The sequence below is a fragment of the Eublepharis macularius genome, chromosome 9 (assembly GCF_028583425.1).
Source record: "Eublepharis macularius isolate TG4126 chromosome 9, MPM_Emac_v1.0, whole genome shotgun sequence".
NCBI classification, from domain to species: Eukaryota; Metazoa; Chordata; class Lepidosauria; order Squamata; family Eublepharidae; genus Eublepharis; species Eublepharis macularius.
The window spans coordinates 105,632,574-105,657,139 of NC_072798.1; the positions used below are offsets into that span (position 1 = coordinate 105,632,574).

The 24,566-nt window shown below is 47.3% G+C and overlaps 1 protein-coding gene across 2 annotated transcripts in view; it reads right to left on the reverse strand.

The window, feature by feature from the left end:
* Window positions 1-24,566, reverse strand: part of CAMK1D (calcium/calmodulin dependent protein kinase ID) — a 308,248-nt gene that overhangs the window by 17,803 nt on the left and 265,879 nt on the right. For both annotated transcript variants that reach the window (XM_054989218.1, XM_054989219.1), the window contains exon 6: window positions 18,431-18,506. In XM_054989218.1, coding sequence (XP_054845193.1) covers window positions 18,431-18,506 — 76 coding nt within the window. The remainder of the gene's footprint in view (window positions 1-18,430; window positions 18,507-24,566) is intronic.

Genomic DNA, 24,566 nt, shown 5'->3' on the forward strand with positions numbered 1-24,566 from the left:
TTCTTCTGCTTGCCCAGGGGCTTCTTGTCATCAGTGTGTGCGTATGTGTGTGCGTGCGTGTGCAGGTCTCAACACCCCCCCCCATGGGGGTACAGAGAAACAGTGCCTTTTTTTGAGGAACCTCTACGGGGCCTGAGAAGAATGACTACATGATCAATAATTATTTTGCTCGTCGACCACACCCTTTCTGTTCACATGCTGCTCAAAGAGTTCCAACACATCGGGAGCTACATGTATGGAGGGCCAAATTCTTAATCTGTTGTATGTTGTCTGCTGGCTGAAAGTTTTACTTTTGTTACATTTCTACCTTGCCTTCTCCAAAAACCTGGAGAGGCTCCTAATCAATCAGGCAATCTTCTAATTTAATATACTTTTCAGAGACGAAACAAAGCAGCAGTGACTCTTCACATCGTTTCTGCCAAGAAGCCACTTAGCAAGGACTGGCCTTGGCCGGGCTTCTCTGGGCCGATGGTGCTTTCTCCCAGCCTCTCTACTTAGGATCAAAATCTCTCTCCTTGCCCCTTCCAGCCATCTCAGACAAAGGGGAATTAAAAACACTTCTCTGAAAGAAAAGGAAACTGATTCTCTGTGTTCCATTATTTAAAATATAATTAGACTATTTAGCTCGTTCATTTGACCAAGTCTGCAGGGTTCTGGCACCTATTCCTGTTCTCTTCCCCATTCATGTTACCACACCCGGCTGAGCATTTCCAGCGTCTCCTGGCTGAGATGCTGTGAAAATTCCATCAGGGCTGAGGTGGAGTAGCTGGAAGGGCGACGCTTAGGAAAGGGAGACGGAGGAGGAAAGAACTTTTGAAAGGAAAACAGAGTAAGTGCAGGAAGCCCATTCAGAGACATTGGAACACGCAGCATGACTGTGGGAGAACAAAGCCTCTAAGGACAGGCTGACAATACCGAATAGGGAAGTGCAATTCGGGTTTGGTAGTCCTTAAAAAATACCGAATTTTACCTGATTCAGTAAAATTCGGTATTATCAAACTCAAAAGGGAATATCAAATCAGATTTGGTATTCTCAAGCTCAAGTTTACTGCATTAATTTGGGTTAATTTGGTAACATCTGACAATCGTGGCTTGGCTGTTCCTTTGCTAAGGAACAGCGAAGAAACACTGTTACCCCCTTTTTTCACAAATGGGAGGGGAAGGGAAGGGAGAGTGAGGCAGAGGCAGAAGAGAGGAGGGGAAGAGGAAGAGAGGGGGGAGCGTGTGGCCAATCCTTGCAGGAGCTTTCCTTCTCTGGCCAGTGGGATTCTCTAGAATGACAGTGCCTTTTTAAAACTGCCCTGCAAGGCAGCAGCGTCCATTTTGTGTAGTGTGTGCGCTCTGGCTGCCTAGAGAGATCTGAGACCCTGCCTGCTGCTGGCTGTGGACTCTCTCTGTGGTCTGGCTTGAGCCTGGCCTGCTTTGGACTTGACTTGAAGTGCATCGGGATCCTGCTGCCCAGTGGATTCCTGCTTCTGCCAGCTGAAACCTGCTGTTGCTGCACCTCGAGGACTTCTGCGGCCTGGTTTGAGAGTCAGAGACTTGCTGGGTTTTTCCCCTGTCTTTGGGGGAAGAGGGTTGGCCTGATGTCTGGAAGGGATAGGGTGGGGGGGGGGGGGAAAGGAAAAGGTTTTTTTTAAAAACTTTGCACTTTAAAAACTGCTTTTTGCTGTCTACGGGTGCTTTGGTTGGGCTTTTGTGCGTGTGTGTGTGTGCTTTAGTTTGAAGTAGGTTATATTTACTGATCATTTTGCTGCTTGTTTGTCGGGGGTGGGGTGTCTTTTTTGTTTTATTCTGTTGTGGGTGATTTGTTTTTTTGGTGTTTTGCAGTTCCAGTTCCTTTTATTAAATTCACCTGGTTTTGCTGGTTGTTCTTGGTGGGGGCTGCGTTCCCGCTATTGGGGCTCGGGGAGCTGCTTCAATATAGTGTTTTTTGCTGGGTTCTGTTTTCTGTTGCCATAGAAGTTTGGTTTGGTATTTGTATTCAGTTGCTGTTGGCTATCTGTTCTTCTTCTGGGGATTTTGGTGTTTGCTGAGGTGTTTGTTGTTAGCTTAAATTACCTGGTGGTGTTTGGGTGTACTTTGGGTATTCTGAGCAGGTTGTGTGAACTTTTAAAATGAGTTTTTAAGATAAGCTAGTTGTAGGTCTTATAAAGCAGAACTTAACTGGTAGTTTTTAGGGACCAAAAGAGATTTCTTCCCCTTTAATAGGCTTGTGTAGGAATTAAGAAGTATTCAGTTCTTTTCAAATTCTATAGATAAATAGGCCACCCATTAGTCACATTTAACTAGGCTTTCCCTGCCCACCTCTGGCTCCCTTGGAGCCAGGCCAGGCACATCAGAAGTAGTTTTTTTGTCATAGGCTTACCTGTACATTGGGGTTCAGGGGTAGCTTGATTCATGAAGCGGAATTAACCTGCTTGCTAGTGTAGTGCCACATACCTAAATAGGGCCTTTGAAAAAGAGATTTGTTTGTCCATCTCCAGGTTTAGACCCACAAAGCAAGGTTTCAGAGCAGGTAGGTAGTTTTTAAAAGAAATGCTCATTTTTGGCTAGGTGCTTTGGGTGGGTTGGTAATTTAACTGTTTAATAAGGTTAGATACTTATTTATTTATTTCAGATTTCTATTCCATCCTCCCTGCGAGCGGGCTCAGGGCGGATAACAACATATTAAAAATACAATTTAAAAATTCATGCAGGGCCGGCATGCCCAGTGAGGCAGGGTAGGCAGTGGCCTCAGGGCACGGGGTGCCAGAGTGGGCGCCAGAGGAGGCACGGGAGGGGGGAGCACGCACCACAGAGCTGCAGCCTCCTAGCCCTCCTGCCCCACGCCACCGCCGCCACCAGCACCCCCCCCCCCGGCCGGGTGCAGCAGCCACAGGCAGGTGTCTGCGGTGGTGCAGGGCAACCGAGCGGGAGAGCTCGGATGCCACCCATGCGCCGTCCCAGCCCCCCGCTGCAGCGATTGGGCCGGCAGCGCCCATGATGACATCATACGTGATGTCATCACGCAGGCCGGTGCGTGCGTGCAGGTGCCCGGCCCGCCGGCTGGCCGCAGGCACTGAAAACCCTGGCGCCGCTGAATTCATGTACATTAAAAACAACACATTTAAAACAAGGATGGTGGACAGCCTTTACAGGGAGGGTTAAGATTTTATACCCCTCCCCCCTTTTAGAGATATTAGTTAGTGTAGGGTAAAGGGGGCAGAAAAATGAGTCAGGAGGCCAGAGAGAGGCTCTGGGGGGAAAGGCAAGGGATAAGACTAGAGGGGAGGGGGAGGGCTGTGGCTTTCCCCCCTCCCACCTATGGGGAGAAGACCCATCCCAGTGCAGCTGCTATTCACCAGCCTGGCTTCTGGTGACAACAATAGGGTTTGCAAGGCCTTCTTTTCTGAGGCAGCTGCAATCCTCCACCACAGGTGCCTGAGGCAGGAGATGGCCCTGGGCAGGGGCCTGCTGCTGAGGCTCCCCTTCCTCCAGCTGTTCGGACCCAGCAGCGGGAGGAGGAGCAGCACAAGCAGTCTTTTGGGGTGGGCTTGGGGGATGTGACTTTTCTGTCCCTCGTGCTCACCCCAAGGACCCAGAGGATATTGGAGGAACTAGCAGAGGGGCCCACCGTCAGTGAACCTTCCCCAATTTCCTGTGAGGCCAGCAGGAGGTCTTTCAGGGCAAGGCAGGAGGAGAGGATGGTGGAGGAAGAGGAAGAGAGTGTGGAAGCGGTGGACCCCTCCCCCCCCACATCTCTACCCCTTCACTCTCAGCTATCTTCTTCTGCCCAGCCTAGATACGGTATGTTTGGCCCAAGCACCTCACAGGAGAGTTGCTTTCCACTGATCCACTAACTACTGGGCCACGAAAGAGGAGATCTGGCCAGAATCTTCTCTGAGGCTCAGAAGCCCCAGGCCTTTCTCAGTGGTCAGTCATACAATTTTGATAACAGACAAACTCAAACGGCCATTTGATTGCAATTACAGATTGATGATACGCATCCAGCAACGCTGGTAACCAAGCATCAGATTATAACACCAAGTGAAAAGCATTCTGTGGGTGCAGTCACCATGTATCACACCATACAATATAACAGATAAGAACATCAGTCAAGGTTTTTTATACATACTGGTTTCTGGATGTGTGGGTTTGTTAGTTTATTACAAAAATTGTATGACTGACCCCTAAGGAAGGCCGTGGGGCCAAAATGCACATGGTCTGGTTTAGTGTTGGTCATTTGATAGTATCATCATCTGTATTTGGAGAATGTTATACTTTTTAAGCACATGTGTGTAGCTTGCTATTCATGCCCTTTGTTTTTAATTTGAGTACTGTGTACACTGTATAACACTTATTTTGAATATATTTTAAAGGTTTTTAGCTTGATCCTTAGGTTGAGTTTTTGCACCTCTCCCTTTCTTTGTTTGGGAGCCATCTTGTGCAACTGTGCTTGTTTGTTGCTGATTTGTGCTTGTGGCTGGGTACTGCTTGGTTCTGTTCTGTGGTGTTTCCCCATTGGTTGAACCCAGTGCCTGGCTGCTGTGAATGACACTGGTTCTGTTGGGCTAAGTTGGTTCAGTTTGGTTTGAGTGGAATGGATGTGATTCTCTGGTGTGAAGTTGGTCCCCTTGCTTTGCTTTGGTTCTGGGGAGATTCCATTCCTTTTCATGTTTTCTTCTAGTTGCAAGACTGTCTCTTGCTTCAGTTTGGTTTGGGTGAGTCTCTGGTGTGATGCTGGTCCTCATAGGAAACAATGGAGAGTGGCTGGTCAGCCTGCTCAGGGTCACTGGGTTTTTTGGGGGGGTGGTCAGTTTGGTTCTGTTGGGCTTCCCAAGGGATAAGCTTGAATTTGGGAGCTCGCCTTGGCTGTGGCATCCTTGCCCTGTGTGTATGCACACCGGGAAGAACGTTGAAAAGTTCTCATCCTAGGGAACAAATGAGAGTGGCTAGTCAGCCTGATAGGGGGGCACTGGGTTGTTTGGGAGGATGTCAGTGTGGTTCTGATGGACTTTCTGGTGTGGAGCTTGCATTTGGGAGTGTGCCACTGGCCATGGCAGCCTTAGTCCATATGTTTCTGCAGTGGGAGTCAGCTTGGACTTTTTCTCCAAATAGGAACAAATGGAGTGGCTGGGGGCACCTTATTCAGTCCCAAAAAATTGGACCCCATGGTCCAATCTCCCTGAAACTTGGGGGGGGGGGTCTTTATAGGACAGTCAGGAGTAGGTCTCTTGCAATTTTGGTGAAATTTGGTCAAAAAATAACCTTCCCCTAGGCCACTGGAAAAAACCCAAATTGAGTTTCCCATAGGAAACAGCCAAATTTTACCAAATTTGATCTGTAATACCGAATTGAACTAGAGAATCAATTTGGTATTCAGGGGATACCAATTTTTTTCTCAGTTTGGCATTACCAAATCAAATTTACTGAATTTTTTTCCTGTGCTCATCCCAGTACAGAATTGTGGTTACTTTATACCACTTTATGGCTGTCCTAAGGAGCTGGCAATTTTGGGTTAGGGACCACGAGCTCTCTCCCATCCCTGAACTACAACTACTGGAGTTCCCTCTGAAGACAGAAATGCTACTAAACCTGTTTGTCAAGTGTATGTGCATTTATGAACTGATGTAGACCGTCAAATTAGTTCAAAACCCACAACATTGATCCAAATTCCCGCCAATGTGGAAGTTCATACGGCAAGTACAGAAACAGAGTAAGTTGCCTAACCCACGCAAGCAGAAATGCACACACCAGCATACACTGTTGTGTTGCTTTGGATACTCCTTCCTGCATTTCCCACTTTGTAATGAAGAACCAGAGAAACAGGGTGCTGCAGCCTCCAGGGAAACCATCTTGGAAGCCTTCCATGCTGGCCCTGCCCTAAGAAGCTAGCAACAGCTTCTCTGCTGAAAGCCCTTTTGGCCATTTGAATAAGTGAGAGGACAAGGAGCAGAAGCAAATGGCACTTCCTTCCCACACCTGGTCACAGCCTCCAAAGCTAACTGGTGCATCTGCCCCCAAATGCCATGGGGAGCACCTGGAACACATGCAGCTCCCCACAGGGACCAGCATCGGATCTTACAACAGGGGTGGAAAGAAAGAGCACCACTCATTCGACTGGACTTCTGAGGCCATTCTCAGATGCTGTCACCACCACTTTTAACCCCTCATCACAAAGCTCTATGCTGTGGGGATGGCAACATTCTGGTCCTTCCGTGGATGGACTTGTCAAATAATCAGTAACAGCAATAAGGACCAAACAACATCTTATGGTTGAGATAACGTGTTCTTCGGTTGATAACGCCTCGTCCCTTTCCCTCACCCCAGTTGCGTGTTCTCTCTCCACTGCTCCTCCTGATGGGCAGTTTCACTTATCCATGATATGATCTGTTGGGGTTTTCCCTACTCCTCTTGCCCCCACCCAGTCTCCATCATCAGCTGCCATGGGTAGAGGGGTGGGAGAATGTATAATGGATAGTCCCACTCAGGGCTTTTTTTCTGGGAAAAGAGGTGGTGGAACTCAGTGGTGGAACTCAGGACAGCACAATGACGTCACTTTGGGTCAGCCGGAACAAGTTTAAATCGCCCTTGGCGAAAATGGTCACAGGGCCACCAGCCATGTGACCATTTTCAAGAGGTGCCGGAACTCCGTTCCACCGCGTTCCCGCTGAAAAAAAGCCCTGGTCCCACCATGGTTAAATGAAACGCCACGTTTCTAAGAGAGGGTGGAAGCAAGAGATCCAGGAAAGCCATCTGTAGAAATGACAGCATAATGCCATATCATGTAGTCAGGCCCTTTAAATAAGGGATTTTTAAAAAATGCTAACAAGGGAAGAAAAGAAATATCTTAAAGGTCAAAGCAGACATGGTACAGAAATTATCTGTAAGATCTCCTGCAGGTTGTTAAAAAACTAATTACCACCTCATAATGCTGCTTTGAAGATCAGGGAAGAGTTCCGGGGGGGGGGGGCAGAAAGGGGTGTTTAACCCTTTCATCCTGTGCCTTTCGGGTGGGGCTTTGGTGAGTATAAAGAATCTACTTTGTACGCAGAAGGTCCCAGCTTCAGTCCCTGGCGTCTCCTAGACAAGACTGGCCGGGAGAGAGCAGTGGTCTCTCCGCTGATTTAATTTACCATCCCTAAACTGCTATTACCTCTGTGGGTGGATGTTTCCTCCCAACATGGACCTACTACAATTCTGAATATGTAATCTTCAGTGTAGTCAAATTACTCTGCACTGGAGTAACTCTGCATAAAATTGTACTAAGCTCTTCCACTGGCAACCCTTCTCTGATGTTGCATGGGGCTGCTAATTAGTTTTTATATAAAATGTGTCGTATCTAGTTTGACCCCACACAGGGCCAAATGATGAAAGCATTTTTGGTCAACTGATCGTCTGCTTTTAACCAGTCAATGAATTACCTGATTAAATTTAAGTGACGGAAATGTGAGATAATGAACCATTTAATAAACATAACATACCAAATATCAACAAAAGATCACTCGTGCATTTTCACACCAGAACTAAACTGTCTGAAAAATAAAAAAGATTCTCAGCTGCACCAATTAAAATTTGCCATCACTGATGAAAACCGGTCTCCACTAACAGTTTAACATTATTCAGACCCCATGATTGTAAGAGTCCAGATTTCATGTGAAATATCAGTAATGCTGCAAAGGCAGAAAGGGAGTGGAGGAATTCATTCACTGTGGCTCAAATAGTCAAACTGGGGGGGAAGAATTCTGCCCTGTACCACTTCTGGAGGGAATTCTGTTTTTGAGTCTCTCTACCACATAAAGCAGCGTAGGCCTCTGCCGACCGTTCTGCCCATTCCTTAACATCTTTATCAGAGGCTTGCTTCAAGGTGCCCTTGCCCACTGCAGGGCCTTCTGAACCTGAAAGGTACATCAACCGGGGAACAGTCTTCCCAGGAAGTACACCTGCTGCCATCTTGGCTGTCATTTTGGGGCCAGGCTAAAATACTTTTATTTCATTTTTCTTTTTTACCGGAGATCTATTTATCTAGAACATTTTAATGCCACCTTTCCAAGTACAAAATAAAATAATAAAAACAAAACATTAAAAGTTACTAAAGACCAGCATTAAAATCCATGCCAGCATAAAAACATAAAGACCATAAAAACAGATCACTGACACCTTAAAATAACAGTTTCCAGCAGGGAATAGTGTTAAAAGATCAACTCTTTAATTAAAAGACTGGACAAACAGAAAACCTTTGGCCTGGTGTCTAAAAGATAGTAACAGAGACACAATCTGAGCCTAAAGGGGTAGGGTGTTCCATAAGCAGGGTGCCACTATGGGAAAAGCTCTGGCTTGATTTGGTTGGAAAGATGTTTTTATTGTTTGATAGTTATTGCTCTTTTATTCGTTGTTATCAGGGCTTTTTCTGGGAAAAGAGGTGGTGGAACTCAGTGGTTTGTCCTAGGAGAAAATGGTCACATGGCTGGTGGCCCCGCCCCCTGATCTCGAGACAGAGGGGAGTTGAGATTGCCCTCCGCGCCGCTCCAGTGGCGTGGAGGGCAATCTCAACTCCCCTCTGTCTGGAGATCAGGGGGCGGGGCCACTAGCCATGTGACCATTTTCAAGAGGTTCTGGAACTCCGTTCCACCGCGTTCCTGCTGAAAAAAAGCCCTGGTTGTTATGATAATTTGTGACCATGGTTTAGATCCTACGGCACTCTTCCAGCTCTTCCAACAGCAAGGCTTTGGGGGTGAGGGGAGGGTGAACTTTATTGCTTCCCACCTCCTGCTGCAGATTCCCAATTTTCCCTCCTCAAAACTGTTCCTTTGGGTCCACTGACTTGAAGGTTCATGGTGGGTGAGGGCGGGTGCCAAAAATGGTTGCAGAGTGTAAGGGGCGGGAGGAGAGGGAAGTTGCTTTCCTCTGGCATGGCTCCGCTTGTGTTATCTGGATACAAGCCTAGGAAAACAAACATTTTAACCGTTGCCTTTTTTGTTGTGTTTTATGGAGGTGATTGGTGTGGTTGCTGCTTTTAGTGTGTATTTTGAAATATATTGCTAGTTTTATTAAATGTATTATGAGACTAGACATTCATGTTGCTTTACTGTATTTTTATGATTTATAGCTATCTTGAACATTCTATTGGAAAAGTGGGGGCTAAAATCTCTTAAAGAAACAAAATAAAGATTAAAGAAGGTCAGATGGGTGTTCAGGAGGAATCACAGTAGGAAGAATAATCTGGACCCCCCCCCTCAGAGTTTTGGGCAGGCTACCCCCTCCCCCCGATATGGAATGGTATCATACAGCTTGATCTCGTCAGATCTCGAAAGCTAAGCAGAATCAGTACTTGGATGGGAGACCATCAAGGAAGACTCTGCAGAGGAAGGCCATGGCAAACCACCTCCGCTTCTCACTTGCCTTGAAAGCCCCTTGCTGGGATTGGCATAAGTCGGTCGCAACTTGAGGGCCCTGCACACGCCTATCGCCTCGCTGCCGCCCTCCTGGTGGCCCCATGGTTGTAGCTTTCCTTATCCACACAGGGGCCCAGCTAGTTTACTACTAGGCACAACAATAAGATTAACTCTCTTTTTACTGCGCTGTATACTTTCAAATTGCACTGGGACTGCAGTGCTGGGGAAAGGGTGTTAACACTTTCCTTTGGGTTGCATCCTCCCTCTCCCCCCCTAATTGCATCTTCTCTCTCCTCCCCTCCTCCCCCCTCCTCTTCTATATTTGACCAGTTTCTGTACCATGCATCCGACGAAGAGAACTTTATTCTCGAAAGCTTATGCTACAATAAAATTGGTTAGTCTTAAAGGTGCTACTGGACTCTTTTTGATTTTGCTACCACAGACTAACACGGCTAACTCCTCTGCAACACTTTCCTGGTTGCTGTTTCCCCCAAAGTAAATTGCCCCTTTGGAAACTGCTATTTACCCCGCAAGTCATCTGATCAAATTCAAGCCTAGTCCTCCATTTTAATTTCAATACTAACCAGACAAACAGCTCAGGCAGCTGCTCCCTGTTGCTGATTTCCAGAATTTAGAATTAGGTACTCAGAGGCTTGCTGCCTCTGCAGCTGGAAGCTCTACTGAACCCTCACGGTGAATGGCCAGTTCATGGGTTTTTTTTTTTAAAGCTAGTGGCTAAAACAAATACAATGAATTTCAATGGAGATAAATGTAAAGTTCTGCATTTAGGTAGGAAAAATCAAATGCATAACTATAGGATGGGGGAGACTTGTCTTGGCAGTAGCATGTGTGAAAAGGGGTCTTAGTCGACCAAACACTGAACATGAGTCAGCAGTGTGATGTGGCAGTTAAAAAGGCAAATGCAATTTTGGGCTGTATCAACCGAAGCACAGTTTCACGCCAGCATAAGACAACCCTAACCCTAACCCTTCACGCTCTTGTCCTCACTTCCTGCTTGACGGCTACCTGAGCTGTCTGTCTGGTTAGTCATGCGAAGTGATGGTATCGCTTTACCCTGCTTTCTGCTCTGGTTAGACCTCACCTAGAGTATTGTATTCAATTTTGGCCACCATAATTTAAGAAGGATATAGACAAGCTGGAAGGTGTCCAGAGGAGGGCAACGAAGATGGTGAGGGGCCTGGAGACCAAGTCCTATGAGGAAAGGCTGAAGGAACTTGGTATGTTTAGCTTTGGAGAGGAGACGACTGAGAGGTGATATGATAACCATCTTCAAGTAGAGAGGATGGTGAGTTGTTGTTTTCTGTTGCCCCAGGGGATCAGACCAGAACCAACAGGTTGAAATTAAATCCAAAGAATTTTTGGCTATACATTAGGAAGAACTTCCTGACAGTTAAAGTGGTCCCTCAGTGGAACAGGCTTCCTCAGGAGCTGGTGGGCTCTCTTTTTTTGAAGGTTTTTAAGCAGAGGCTAGATGGCCACCTGACAGCAATGCTGCTTCTGTGAACCTGGGCAGGTCATGAGAGGGAGGGCAGGAGGGGTTATGTTAGTGCTTATTTCTCGTGGCCCTTTCTTACATGCTCACTGTAATGCTAATCTCCACTTTTGGGTCAGGAAGCAATTTTCCCCAGGCCAGTTTGGCCAGGGATCCTGGAGGGGTTTTGCCATCTTCTAGGCATGCAGCAGGGGTCACCGGGGGTGTGGGGGTGAGGTAGTTGAGAATTTCCTGCATTGAGCAGGGGGTTGGACTAGATGACCCTCATAGTCTTTTCCAACTCTATGATTCTATCATTACATTTTAGGGCAGTGAAAGCCATAGACTGACCATGTCACGATTTCCTGCTAAAAAAGAAAGTAAAAAAGGTTACAAAATTGTGCTGCATATGTATATTTTTGTATGTGAACAGAATAAATAAAACAATCAATTTTCAGTGGGAAAATCTCAGTCCACCCTGGGGGGAGTTTCAGTCAACTGGCATTTTCCCACTTCCTCTCCCAAAGAAACCAAAAATTAAGATACATCCGAGGCTCAGAAATATCAGGCAGCTGCTTCCTTAGCATTCCTCAGCACATAAATATTCCCAGCATTCACAAACAGTGACCCTGAATATGGAACAAAAACTAAAAGAACGCAACCACCCTTTCTCCTGAGAAAAACAGCTGGATCTGTAAAAGAAAGTTTAAAATCTCCATGGGGAAATACCACAGAAGACAGTAAGGCCCATAGATGAATTCTTCACACACACACACACCCCGCAGGGGCACAGGCATCACAAAGACTGTTAGACACTATATTCAGTACAACTTGAGTTTAGGGTTGCCAGTTCTAGGTTGGGAAATTCCTGGAGATTAGGAGATTGGAGCCTGGCGAGGGCCAGGTTTGGGGAGGGGCTGGAGCTCAGCAGGTTATAATGCCATAGAGTCCCCTCTCCAAAGCAGCCATTATCTCCAGGGGAACTGATCTCTGTCATCTGAAGATCCATTCCAATTCCAGGAGCAATCCTGCTACTACCTAGAGGGCAAGTCTTACGCTAGGGCCATGAGCTGTGCTGTGCAAGGGGTCACCTGTAATCTCAGGGGTGGGTAAGCAGCCTGTGCCGCCATGACAAGCTGCAGCACTGGTTGTGGGGTCAGTTTCTCCTGTTGCAGAGCCCATATTCAGAGAGGACTGGAGGAACGGTGGCCTGAGCTGGGGCACAGTAAGCACCTGGGAGCAGCAGCAGCAGCCGGCACCGTGTGGCTGTCAGGGCCCAGGAGCCTCCGGAGGTGTCGGCCTCCTCGCTCCTTCCTGGCATCATGGCTGGGGCGGGCCCCCTCCTCAGGCCAAGGTGGGGAGAGGCTCTGCATTGCAAGCCCCACCAGCAAGGCCAGCCCCTGGGATGAACACCCTTCAAACCTCCTCTCGAGCCTGGCTGATCTTTGCATGTGTTCCAAGCAGGAGTCATAAAGGCCAGGGGGAAAAGGAAAAGAAAACAACACCCCCCCCAACATACTCGACATTACTTGTCTTTCCCCCCTCCTTGCCCTCCTTTGCTTTGCTTGCTCATCATTCTTGCCGTCTCCACTCACAGAATAAAGCATCTCCGAGCTCTTTGCTGCCTGAGGCATTCTTCTTCCGCCTCCTTTCCCTCTTCTCCCTCTCCCTTTTGCTCCTTGCTCTTCAGACTCTTCCACATCCTCCTTTTCCTGCTGACTGTCAGCTCCATCTTTCCCTCCTGCCAGGTTTGCTGCCTCCTGGACTTTCTCCCCTTCTCTTCTGGACTCCTTCTGCCCATTCAGTTTCCCAGTCCTCAGATCCACCACCACCTGCATAGAATTCCTCTCTCTGTTCCCAGTTCCTGCCAGTTGAGCAACTCCTTCTGTTTAACGGTTTCCCCGGACTTTTTGCTCTTTCGTGGAACTTGCATTGTTTCATTTTGTGTGAGCCCTTTCCCTTATCAATGACAAATATTTTGAGCATTCCATGCCTCTCAGCTAACGCCAAGAGGAAAGGACCTTCAACAAGAAGACATTCTGATGGGCAAACTGGAAGACTGTGGAGTGGACTATAAGACAGTTCGGTGGATAGGGAACTGGTTGGAGGACCGCACTCAAAGAGTGGTGGTCAACGGCGTTTCATCAGATTGGAGGGAGGTGTCCAGTGGGGTGCTGCAGGGCTCGGTTTTGGGCCCGGTACCTTTCAATATTTTTATCAATGATCTGGATGAAGGAGTGGAAGGGCTGCTCATTAAATTTGCTGATGATACCAAATTGGGAGCGGTAGCAAACACCCAAGAAGATAGAATTAAAATTCAACAAGACCTGAATACTCTGGAGAAGTGGGCAGCTGCGAATAGGATGCAATTCAACAAAGACAAGTGCACAGTATTACATCTGGGCCACAAAAATGGGAAGCACAAATACTGGAGGGGGGATACACTTCTGGGCAGTAGTATATGTGAAAGAGATCTTGGGGTAAGAGTGGACTGTAAACTAAATATGAGCAGTCAGTGTGATGCGGTGGCAAAAAAGGCTAATTCCATCCTGGGTTGTATCAAAGGGGCCATAGCGTCGAAATCACAGGAGGTCATAGCCCCTCTCTATACTGCCTTGGTCAGGCCGCACCTGGAGTATTGTGTGCAGTTCTGGAGGCCTCACTTCAAAAAGGATGTGGACAAAATTGAGAGGGTGCAGAGGAGAGCAACGAGAATGATTAGGGGTCTGGAGACTGAGCCCTACGAGGAAAGGCTGAGGGCCTTGGGAATGTTTAGTTTGGAGGAGAGGAGGTTGAGGGGGGACATGATTGCTCTCTTTAAATATTTGAAAGTCATTTGGAGGAGGTGCATGGAGCTGTTCCAGTTGGCAGCAGAGGCTAGGACTTGAACCAATGGGCTTAAATTACATGTACAAAGGTTCCGGCTGGATATTCGGAAGAACTTTTTCCTGGTCAGAGTAGTTCAAAAGTGTAATCAGCTGCCTAGGGAGGTGGTGAGCTCCCCTTCACTGGCAGTTTTCAAGAAGAGGCTGGATGAATACTTGTCAGAGATGCTTTAGGCCGATTCTGCACTGGGCAGGGGGTTGGACTACGTGCTCTGTATGGCCCCTTCCAACTCTATGATTCTATGATATCTATTCTATTCAATGAAGACGTAATGAAATCCTCAGACAATCAGGATAATTATCCTGATATTATAATGCAATCTTTATATTTTCTCCTGCTAATAATTAAGGGGTTGGACCAATCCAGTGCCATTCTGTTCCCCACAGGCATGGTGTCTGTGTGCACCTAGATCCCTGTAGACCACAACTGAGCCCCTCTCTCTCTACATGAGGCAAATGGAAGCACGGCTGATTCAAGGCATTTTATTACCCCAAGGAAGATACACTGATCTCATCTTGGGTCTGTGCCACCCCCTGCCAGGTCCAATCCAAGCCCCTGTGTCAATGCAAGTCCCAGAGGCGATGGGATGTTAGTCCCCTCCCCTGTCAGTGAGAGCTGAGAGCTACATGAGTCCTTACGGCTCATCATGCCCCTCTTCATGGGGCAGCTCGAAGAGGTTCCTTGGGGGGTGGGGGCTTAGGCAAAGAGCCAGCCCTGACCACACAGAGAAATGCATCCCATAACCCTGTCCACAGCTTCATTTGGGCCAGGCAAAGAGGAGGGGGCTGGATGGTGAGAAGGAGGGGAGTGCTCAAGGGCGCACTTCTGACCTGGTTAGGCCCCTAGTGCCTGCAAGGGGCTGGATGAAGGTCTTCTGTCTTTCAGTACCTTACTATTGATAAAATATAAATGTATAGAGTATAAACTATAACAGGATATAAATGGAAAAAGGAAAGAAACCTGGAAACCTGAGCTCCATAATAAAGCTGTTTTAAATAAAATAAAATAGCTATAACATACAGAATAAAAGGAAGTTTCAGTCTGCTATAATGACTAAAGACTTTACACATCAAATAAGTTTTCAGTTAACAAATCTGATCATCAAGTCTCTGAGGTTTGGATGTGATTAAGGTGAGCAAATTTAGCATTCCTTAACACATCTTATTCGGGTGAGATTTTACTCTTTCTTTTTCAACTGAAATGTATTCAATCATATATCAAAACCAGCAGCAGAGCAGAATTAGCTTCTTATCTCACGCTCTGTGTCCAGGTGAATTAACAGAGATATAGCATTTAATCCGTATTTTTTTAATTTAAAAAATATATGTTATGGCAAACCAGATAATTCAATTTCAAATCACAGCTCATAATCTGAAAAACATGTATAATAAAATGCTCAGAATAAAAATATTAAAATATTTGCTACCCGAAAGCATCACAGTATTAAGCAGTGCCTTAAACCTCTCCAGTGACTCCTTTAGCCTCAGCCCAGGGCCAGTTCTCCCTCCAAGCAACTGCCTGGGGAGGCACCAGGAGGAGGGTGCGGAATGACGCACTTAACGGGCTCAGCAAACTCCCAGCCACCAGGGTGACAAAATACCCCAAACTGGCATGGCCACAATTCCAAAAGCTTCATGAATAGGCAAGTTTCTACCAAACGTGTAAAGTTGTCCGAGGAGGCCTGTGCCGCAGGGCCTCCTCGTCAGACATGAAGTCTGGGGATGGCTCAGGTGGCATTCTCCTTCCAGTACCAGCAAGCTATCTGGCTTCAGCATGAAGGCCTTCCCTGGTTGGTCATCCACCTATGTATTTACCATCATGGCTCATAACAAAACGATAGGTTATTTTTTCTATTCTATTTCTATTCTTAGTTGGAAAGGGTCTTCTGGCTATCTAACCCACCCTGCTGATCGATGCAGGAAATCCAAAACTAGAAAAGGAAGTTCTCAGAACAGCTCAGAAGACATGGCATTTGTGCCTGCAACGGGACCCCCATTTGGAAACAGCTGCTCCTTGACTTGGAATCTCCCAATATTTGTAATTTACCCCAGCCCCCATGGCAGCCATTTGTGATTGGCTGTGCCCCCTGTCTATTCTACTATATAAAAGGCTAAACATGTTCCAGACAACTAACTTCCTACCCTGGTGTGCCTCCAGAGGGCACTACTGTGGAGGGAAGCCAAGAAGAGACAGCCCGTCCCTTCGAAAGCTCGTTGTGGTGAGAAGCCTAGGCCAGGATCAGGTGCAGAGCAGGTGGCATAGCCCACCGCCTACCATCACCCAGCTGGGATCAGGAGCAGAGCAGGTGGCAATGCCAGCCCCCCATTTTCATCCAGCTGGGATCAGGAGCCGAGAAGGTGGCAATGCCCTCCCCATGCCTTCACCCAGTTGGGATCAGGTACAGAGCAGGTGGCAATGCCCGCTCCTCACCTTCACTCAGCTGGGATAGGAGTGGAGCAGCTGGCAATGCCAGCCCCCCTTCATTCCGCTGGGATCAGGAGCAGAGCAGGTGGCAATGCCTTCCCACCACTCAGCTGGGATCAGGAATGGAGCAGGTGGCAATGCCAGCCCCTTACTTCACTCAGCTGGGATCAGGAGCAGAGCAGGTGGCAATGCCCACCCCCTGCCTTCATCCAGCAGGGATCAGCTGCAGAGCACGTGGCCATGCCCATCCCCCACCATCCCCTGCCTTCACCCAGCTGGGATCAGGATTGGAGGAGGAGGCAATGCCCATCTGTCTGCCCTCCCTTTTCTAGAGCCCGTTGTATTTTTTCCTCCAACAGATTTTGTTACTAGTGGAAATCATATTGTGGTGGTGCCCACAGTCTTCAGAATGCCAAAAGTGCCCACAGGCTGAACAAGTTTTTTTTTGGGGGGGGGGTCACCTGGATAAGGGGAATAAATCCTTTTTGTTATTGTTCAAGCTATCAGCCACCTTTGATACAGTTGATCATCATATGTTATTGAGTGGATTTTAATAATAATAATAATAACATTCGATTTATATACCGCCCTTCAGGACAACTTAATGCCCACTCAGAGCGGTTTACAAAGTATGTTATTATTACCCCAGAACAATCACCCTGTGAGGTGGGTGGGGCTGAGAGAGCTCCAGAGAACTGTGACTCGCCCAAGGTCACCCAGCTGGCTTCGTGGAGGAGTGGGGAATCAAACCCGGCTCTCCAGATTAGAGTCCCGTGCTCTTAACCACTACATCAAACTGGCTCTCAGTACAGCTCTTTTAGGGGTGTAGGAGGGGTGCAGGAAAGGGTGCTCCAGTGGTTCTGTGTTGCTCCGCCATCGGGTCCAGTAAGGATTCCTCCGCGGTATTATTGGGCCTGGATTGGCAAGGCTTAGACTAGAGGTGGGCACGAACCACAAAAAAAAAAACAATTCATGAGGTTTGTGGGTTTTCATGAACCAGGAACCATGAACTGGCACGGAACTGGGCCCAGTTACAAACCAGTTCGTGGTTCGTGGGGTTTAAATGCCCCTTTCCGGCCGCTTAGCAGTGGCAGGGGAAAGGGCATTTGACAGTTTAAAGGCCCCTTTCCTGTCTTGCAAGTGGCAGCAGGGCCCTTTAAACTATCAGCTGGCAGGCGGCAGGGGGCGGATCCTGCATGGCAGAGGAGCAGTAGCCATCTCAGGAGCTTTCTTTTGCAGGCTATGGCAGGTTGGCTTCTAGCACTGGTGGTTCATTGCCAGGGGGGCCTCTGAAGTGAGGGGGCCTCCCTGGTCCCTTGGGCCGTCCTCAGCCACTGGCCTTGGCTCCTTGGAGCTGGCCGGAGAGGTTTCATTCACTCTTGTTGGATTCAAAATGTGGTCACTGGGGAAGCTGAGCCAGCAGTTTGGGAGTTATCTTGCAGAGTGTCACAAGGCCCCATCCTTTCAGCTTGCACAATTTCTTTGCATAGGAAGCAGCCCAGTTTCCGCAATGTGTGGAATAAGTGCAAAATCCCACGTAAGAGTGCTTTTGCCAGCCCAGTGTCATGTATAAATGACGGCTGAGGCCACACAGTGAGGAAGAAGGGAAGGCGGCAGCGAAAGTTCAGCAGAAAGCAGGGACACAGGATGCAAACGGTGGGGGAAACGGCAGAGGAAATATATGTCTGGGGGGCATTTTGTGCTCCATCTCCCCCTCATGAGAGGTGAGGTACTTTGGGTTGTGTGAGCTGGCAGGTTAAGAAACATGCAGGGGTGGTGTGTTTCTGCCTTCCCTGAGAGTTTTAAATGTGTAGGACAAATCACACAACTGAAATATCAGAAATACTAACAACCTCATAACAGCAGTCACTGTTGGTATAGCCCAATGAAATCAGCTGAGGCAGGGCTCAGAGAGTGGCCATTAAGGCATGAACCGGTTTCCGCATGGGACGTTGAGGCGTCCCTCAAAAAGACTGAATTGCCTGGGTCACTGTGAATGTGGGACTACTGGGTGGCTGCCAATCAGAACACTGTTTCAGTACTTGACACGATCTATGGTTTTCAGTCAATGAACTACTATTTTGTGCATTTGCCCATTCTGAAAGCACTTATATGACAACCCCTCCCCAGCTTTGGGGGCTTAGGGTGGTCGCATCCTTCCTCAGCCACTCCACCCATGCACAAAACTTGTGTGATAATATTTTAGGCTAATAAAGAAATCAATAACATGAACTCGCTGGATAGTACTTACAGAATATATGCAATGACTCCAATGGACCAACAGTCCACTGCTTTGCTGTAGGGTTTCTGGGCAAGCACTTCAGGAGCTGAAACGAGGAGGGGGGGAGTCATTCAACAATAGGGGTGTGCAGGCCCTCCCTCCATTTTTATCTTAGTTAAAAAGTATCTTTGCTTTCAACATATTTTTGCTTCGTTTATAAACCTGTTTTTGTTGTATTTTTTATTAAGCTTACTCATTTTCATGTTTTGTTTCTCATTTCCACCTTCCCCTTAATGTACAGTTTGGGAGCATCTAGGGCCTGGAACTGGAGCTCATGCATCTGTCAGCCTGGCCCAGATGGGGAGGCCAATGGGTTGGTACAAGTGGGCAGGAAAAGAATTTCTCTCCTGCTGCTTATCACGGTGAGTCAGATGCACCCTGGGAAATGTAGAGGGATGTCTGAGGCGCCAGGAGAAAGAAATTCTGTTCCCATCTACACCGGCCCATCAGCCTCATGCCTGGCTGGGCCAGCAGTTGCCGTGGCAATGACCTGAGCACTCTGGGCCATGCTACAAGTGACGAGTTACACTTGAACGGCAAGTGAACAGGCTCACGTGTATTCCTCCCTGTTCACTTGCGCTCCACTTGCACTCCACTCAATCATTAAGTGATCGAGTGGAGTGCAAGTGGGGTGCAAGTGAACAGGGAGGAATACGCGCGAGCCTGTTCACTTGCCGTTCGAGTGTAACTCGTCACTTGTTGCTTGGCCCTCTGGCACATGGTCCATGGCCCTCATTCCAAGTCATGACTCAGAGCACTGAGCCCCTGCAGTCGTTGTAGAGGGACGATGAGCAACGGAGCAGGAGTCTCTCCCTCTTCCTCGCCAATGAATATTAACTAACATTAACTAACATCATTACTTTTCATATCTTCATTATAACAATGGCAATAGCATAATTATACTTCTGCATTTTCCTGTTAGTTGATAAACAAATGCACTATAAATGAGACAAAATCCACTAAATGTGGGCAGAAAATTATAGAATTGTTTGTAGAAATTAATATGCATTGCCTCAGTTCCATTCAAGTATAAACATGGAAGCCAACTGCTAGCCAAGTACTTTTAGTTATTCATCCGTGAATTTATCTATACATCAATAGGCATATCAAATCAGCTCCACAATGCTACCGAGTGAAACACCACATACCTTTCCTACCAAGCGGTAAGTTATAGAGTAAAATTCCATTTCTTGGACATCATGTTTGAAGAGGAGATATTTATCTCCTCCTCTGCCTTCCATCGTTCTCCCACCCCTGAAAAATTTCATACAGACCCCACTAGTTGAACAGTCCTTCCACCCCTCATTCCGTGAGGAGGTAGCACCAGCAATATGTGGACACGCAAGGTGCTCTGTTTCTGCGAACAGGGTAATATCAGAGATGACTGTCGTTCCTCTTCATGTTTTAGCTATAAGCCATCCGAAAAAGGTTTCAGAAAGGCAGCATATACAATTTTCTAAATAAATGACTTTCTGTTTTGAAAAATTGCACAATTTTCCCACTCACAGATGGGGAATGGACTACTTCCGTGCCAATTTTCTCTTCCAGGACTGCTCTGCTCAAATACTCATCACAGGAACTGTTTGTTGTGAGAGTGTGCTGTCTGAAATACCAGGATTTTTTTTCAGGGGGAACGCGGTGGAATGGAGTTCCAGAACCTCTTGAAAATGGTCACATGGCTAGTGGCCCCACCCCCTGATCTCCAGACAGAGGGGAGTTGAGATTGCCCTCCGCGCCGCCAAGCGGCGCAGAGGGCAATCTCAACTCCCCTCTGTCTGGAGATCAGGGGGCGGGGCCACCAGCCATGTGACCATTTTCTCTGAGGGCAACCCACTGAGTTCCACCACCTCTTTCCCCAGAAAAAAAGCCCTGTGAAATACCTTCTGAAATGCCCGGGGCTGAAGGCAAGACACCAAGCACGGCAGGCAAATGGAGCAGTAATGTATTATTTACTTATTTAATAAAATGTATATCCTGTGTTATATCTGCCTATTACAGTACTCAGCAGTTTATGAGAAGAAAAAAAATACAATAACATAAAATACAATAACATAAAATACAATAACATAAATATCACAATTAACCAAAACTAAGGTAAGAACAAAACAAGAAAATGAATAAAGCAGAGTAAAAGGCGGCAGCAAAAATCCATCGAAATCTAAATTAAAACCCTAGAACTTTATACTTAGTCATAATAAGAGAAACAACAGCATTGACAAAAACTTCTCAAGTATAACTTGTCACCCGCATCCTTCAAGAATCAGCTCTGGGGATATGGTTCATTTATCCCTCTCTCCCCAAAAGCTCTGAGGAAGAAGAAGCGTCTGAATCAAAGGCACTGTCATGTATGTCAGCATCCATGCCATTGTTGTGTTATTATATGCCATTATCGTGTTCTGCAAGCATCCATGCCATTGTTGTGTTATATGCCATTATTGTGTTCTGCAAGCATCCATGCCATTATGGTATTCTCCATTTTATACTGAGAGTGGTATAAGCATCCATGCCATCATTGTGTTGTGCATCCTACACTACATCTTAAACCCCTACTGAGATAATGCCAAAGTTCAATACTGTATCTTATGCATTTTATATAAGTCATCTGAAGGTGTTGCTAATACTAATTTCTAGAGGAGCCAGTGGCCTCATTGACATCTCTGAGAAATATGCACTTTTGCTTCTGAGTGGCCTTGGGCCGAAGCTGCAGCTGTGTACTGAAAAGTTCCTTCAACCAATGCACCTGCTTGCTTGCTGTGAGGGACTTGGGGATCTAACTGCCAGGGACTGACACCCTAGGACTGACAGGCACTCTCGTCACCAGAATTTTTTATACCTCTGTCATACAGTCTTATGCCATTTTTCAGTGTAGACCTTTCTAAAGAAAGAAGGGCCTCGATTTTTCCCTTGAGCACACTTGAACTGGAAATGTAATGTGCGAACTGGGCAGAGGAAAACATGGCTGGCTGTCATTAATGATGTTGTAGTGGCACTTTCCAAATAATCGTAATACTCTGCATACTATATGGTTCCCCAATCTGGTTCCTGGGCCCAACAGAACAACTTGACAAGCTCCAGTTAACCTTCTGGAAAATACTTGCTCTGCCACTGTCTCGCCTCCACAATCATATGGCTTGAATTGGGCCTTCCAAAAATCTCAACGCTGATCTGGAAACCAACAGTCAACTTCAAATACAGACTGCAAAACTCCAAAGATCTTCCAGCCTTCACTAAATCAGCAGCCGAAGAACGCTGCTGGTCAAGGTGGAACAAAACTGTGGACACGGAAATGAAGAAATTAGGTCCATGGGCCCCAGGAGCCTTAGCTGGGAAAAGACGAGAACTACTTATAGAGAAACTGCTTAAGCAGGACTGGGACTCCCTTCAAAAGGACGTGGCACAAAAATGCTCCCTGCTCTACGTGGGAATTAAATATCCTACCCAGTTCCGCCCACCTCATCACTTCATTATGCTGGTAGTCCCAAAACTGAGGTGGTCATACATGGTTGCACGTTGCAACGCATTGCCAACAGCCCAGAAGAAGGGCCGCCTCCTCAGGATACCATTGGATTGGGCCCGAAATGGCCAGGACTGGGTCGGTGCCCAGTGAAGGAGGTTTCCCCCGCCCAGCACCGACCCGATGTGGGCCATTTTGGCCCCAATTCAGGCCAAAACGGGCCAAAAATGGCCCGTTTTGGCCCGGATTGGGGCCAAAACGGTCGGGATCGGGTTGGTGCCAGGAGGCGGAGGGTCCCCCCCCAGCACCAACCTTATCCAGGCTGTTTCGGCCCTTATCCAGGCTGAAACGACTGGGACCAGCTTGATGCCGGGTGGGGGAGGCTTTGCCCACCTGGCATCAACCTGATCTGGTCTGTTTCGGTCCCAATCTGGACCATTTCAGCCCTTATCCAGGCTGAAACGGGCCCAAAATGGCCCGGATCGGGGACGAAACAGCCGGGATTGGGTCGGCACCGACCCGATCTGGAGATCTCCCGGAATGACAATTGATCTCCAGGCAACAGAGATCAGTTCCCCTGGAGAAAATGGCTACTTTGAAGGGTGAACTCTATGGCATTATACCCCACTGAGGCCCCTCCCCTTCCCAAACCCCACCCTCTTTAGGCTCCACCCACAAAATCTCTAGGAATTCTCCAACCTGGACCTGGCAACTCTAGATGACAGGTATCAATTCAAATTTTGTCCAGTTAATCAAATTGCCAGACAATTCATCAAAAGTATTAATCATGTTCATTAATACTGGAATGGAAGACTGAGGAAAAGAAATGCTAATATTCCTTCTATTTGAGGGATGGGATGTTAAGAAAAAATCAAGGAATTCTAAAACATCCCTTATTTCTGCAAGGTAGGGGTAAGAGGGATTATGAGGAGATGAAAATTCTACTGTGTATACCCCCTCCTCACAAATTTATGAGCGAACAGCTGACAGATGGCTGGGGGGAGGCTGGCGACCCACTTGCCAACAGACTCGGGCCACCTCTGATTGCCCCCTTCCTGTCATAAGCTCCCACATTCGCAATTTGGAATGGAAAGAGTTTTTATTTTTAAACCATGAATCATATTCAGAATCAACATCTGACAGATTAGAAGATACAGATAAAAACCATCACAGAAATGATTGATGGAAGGCCATCGATTTCCTGTCAGGGGGGGAAAAAAACTTCTGGAAACCTGAACAGTTCTAATTTGCATGTACCACTATGACATCCCGATGGTGCCACGGAACCATCTGCCAAATGGAAGACTTCGGGAGGAGACAGCGATCCGATGCAGCGTGTCACCATGAGGGATGCCTCCCTTATTTCACTGCCCCTTGAGCAAGCTGATGAATGAAGTGCCCTGGTTGACAGAGACAAGTAAGCTGCTTTCCGCTCTGAATCAAGGATGCTAGAGGGGCCGAGAGACAGGAATCAGTGCTCCACAAAAAGAATTTGGGCTGTGCTATTAGATCTGCTTCTCTGTTTTTGTTGACAGTTGTGCCTTCCGATCCTGGCAGAAGCCGGGTTCAGGTAGCCGGCTCAAGGTTAACTCAGCTTTCCATCCTTCCGAGGTTGGTAAAATGAGCACCCAGTTTCCTGGGAGTAAAGTGTAGATGACTGGGGAAGACAACGGCAAACCACCCCATAACAAAAGTCTGCCAAGAAAACGTCGTGATGCGATGTTCCCCCATGGGTCAGTAATGACTCGGTGCTTGCACAGGGGACTACCTTTACCTACCTAATCTATAAATGCAGATCAGAATAGTATTTATTTTTATTTTATTTAAATAGCATAAATAAAATAGTATCTGCATCATTACTGATCAAGCTCAAACATCCACCAGTTGTGAACAGAGAACTGACTATTCGGAAAGGTGTTTTAGAGGCATCCTTAGTGCTTTTTCACATGATTAGACAGTTTTCTTGAGGCAGGAGCCCCTCTGCCCTTCATCTGCTGCCGCCAACTCCAATTTTTAAAGATATACAGTAAAAAAACAAAAACAAAGAAAAAATGAGATTTTTAAAAGTTGAAACTTACGTAGGTGTCTAACAGTGTGACCCTAAGTACACCTTCCAAGGAGTAAGCCCCACTGAGCACACCTGAGGATTCTGGTAATATTCTCCAACTGCAGCTATTCATGGGGGTGGGGGTCAGAGAATATACCAGCCCCAGGTCACAGCTGAGCACTGCTGAAGGAGAAAGGGAAGCCAGCGTCCCTGCCAGCAGGTGTGGGGGCCACTGCTGGCCTGTGCAAACGAACGAATGGCCTGAGGAACCCAGAACGAATGTGGGGTGAGGATCGCATGGGGTTGCACTAGCCGCTCAGTGCCTGCACCATGCAGCAGCCACGGCCCTGGCTCTCAGCAGCAAGGAGTGGCACTGCCTTCCCCTTCCACCGGCACTCGCTGGTGGAGGCTGGGAAATCCTCCATCTCGCCCTGTTCTCAAACCAGCTGCCTCTTTGGGTTTTAGAAGAGCAATATGAAGCTTCTCATGAGGATCAGAAAATGACAGGTATTCATGGCTACCCTATCAAGAACTGAAATGTGTCTCCTCCATACCCTAAGGTTGGAATTCCCCACTGGCATTTATTTCAATAGTCTATAGCCTGT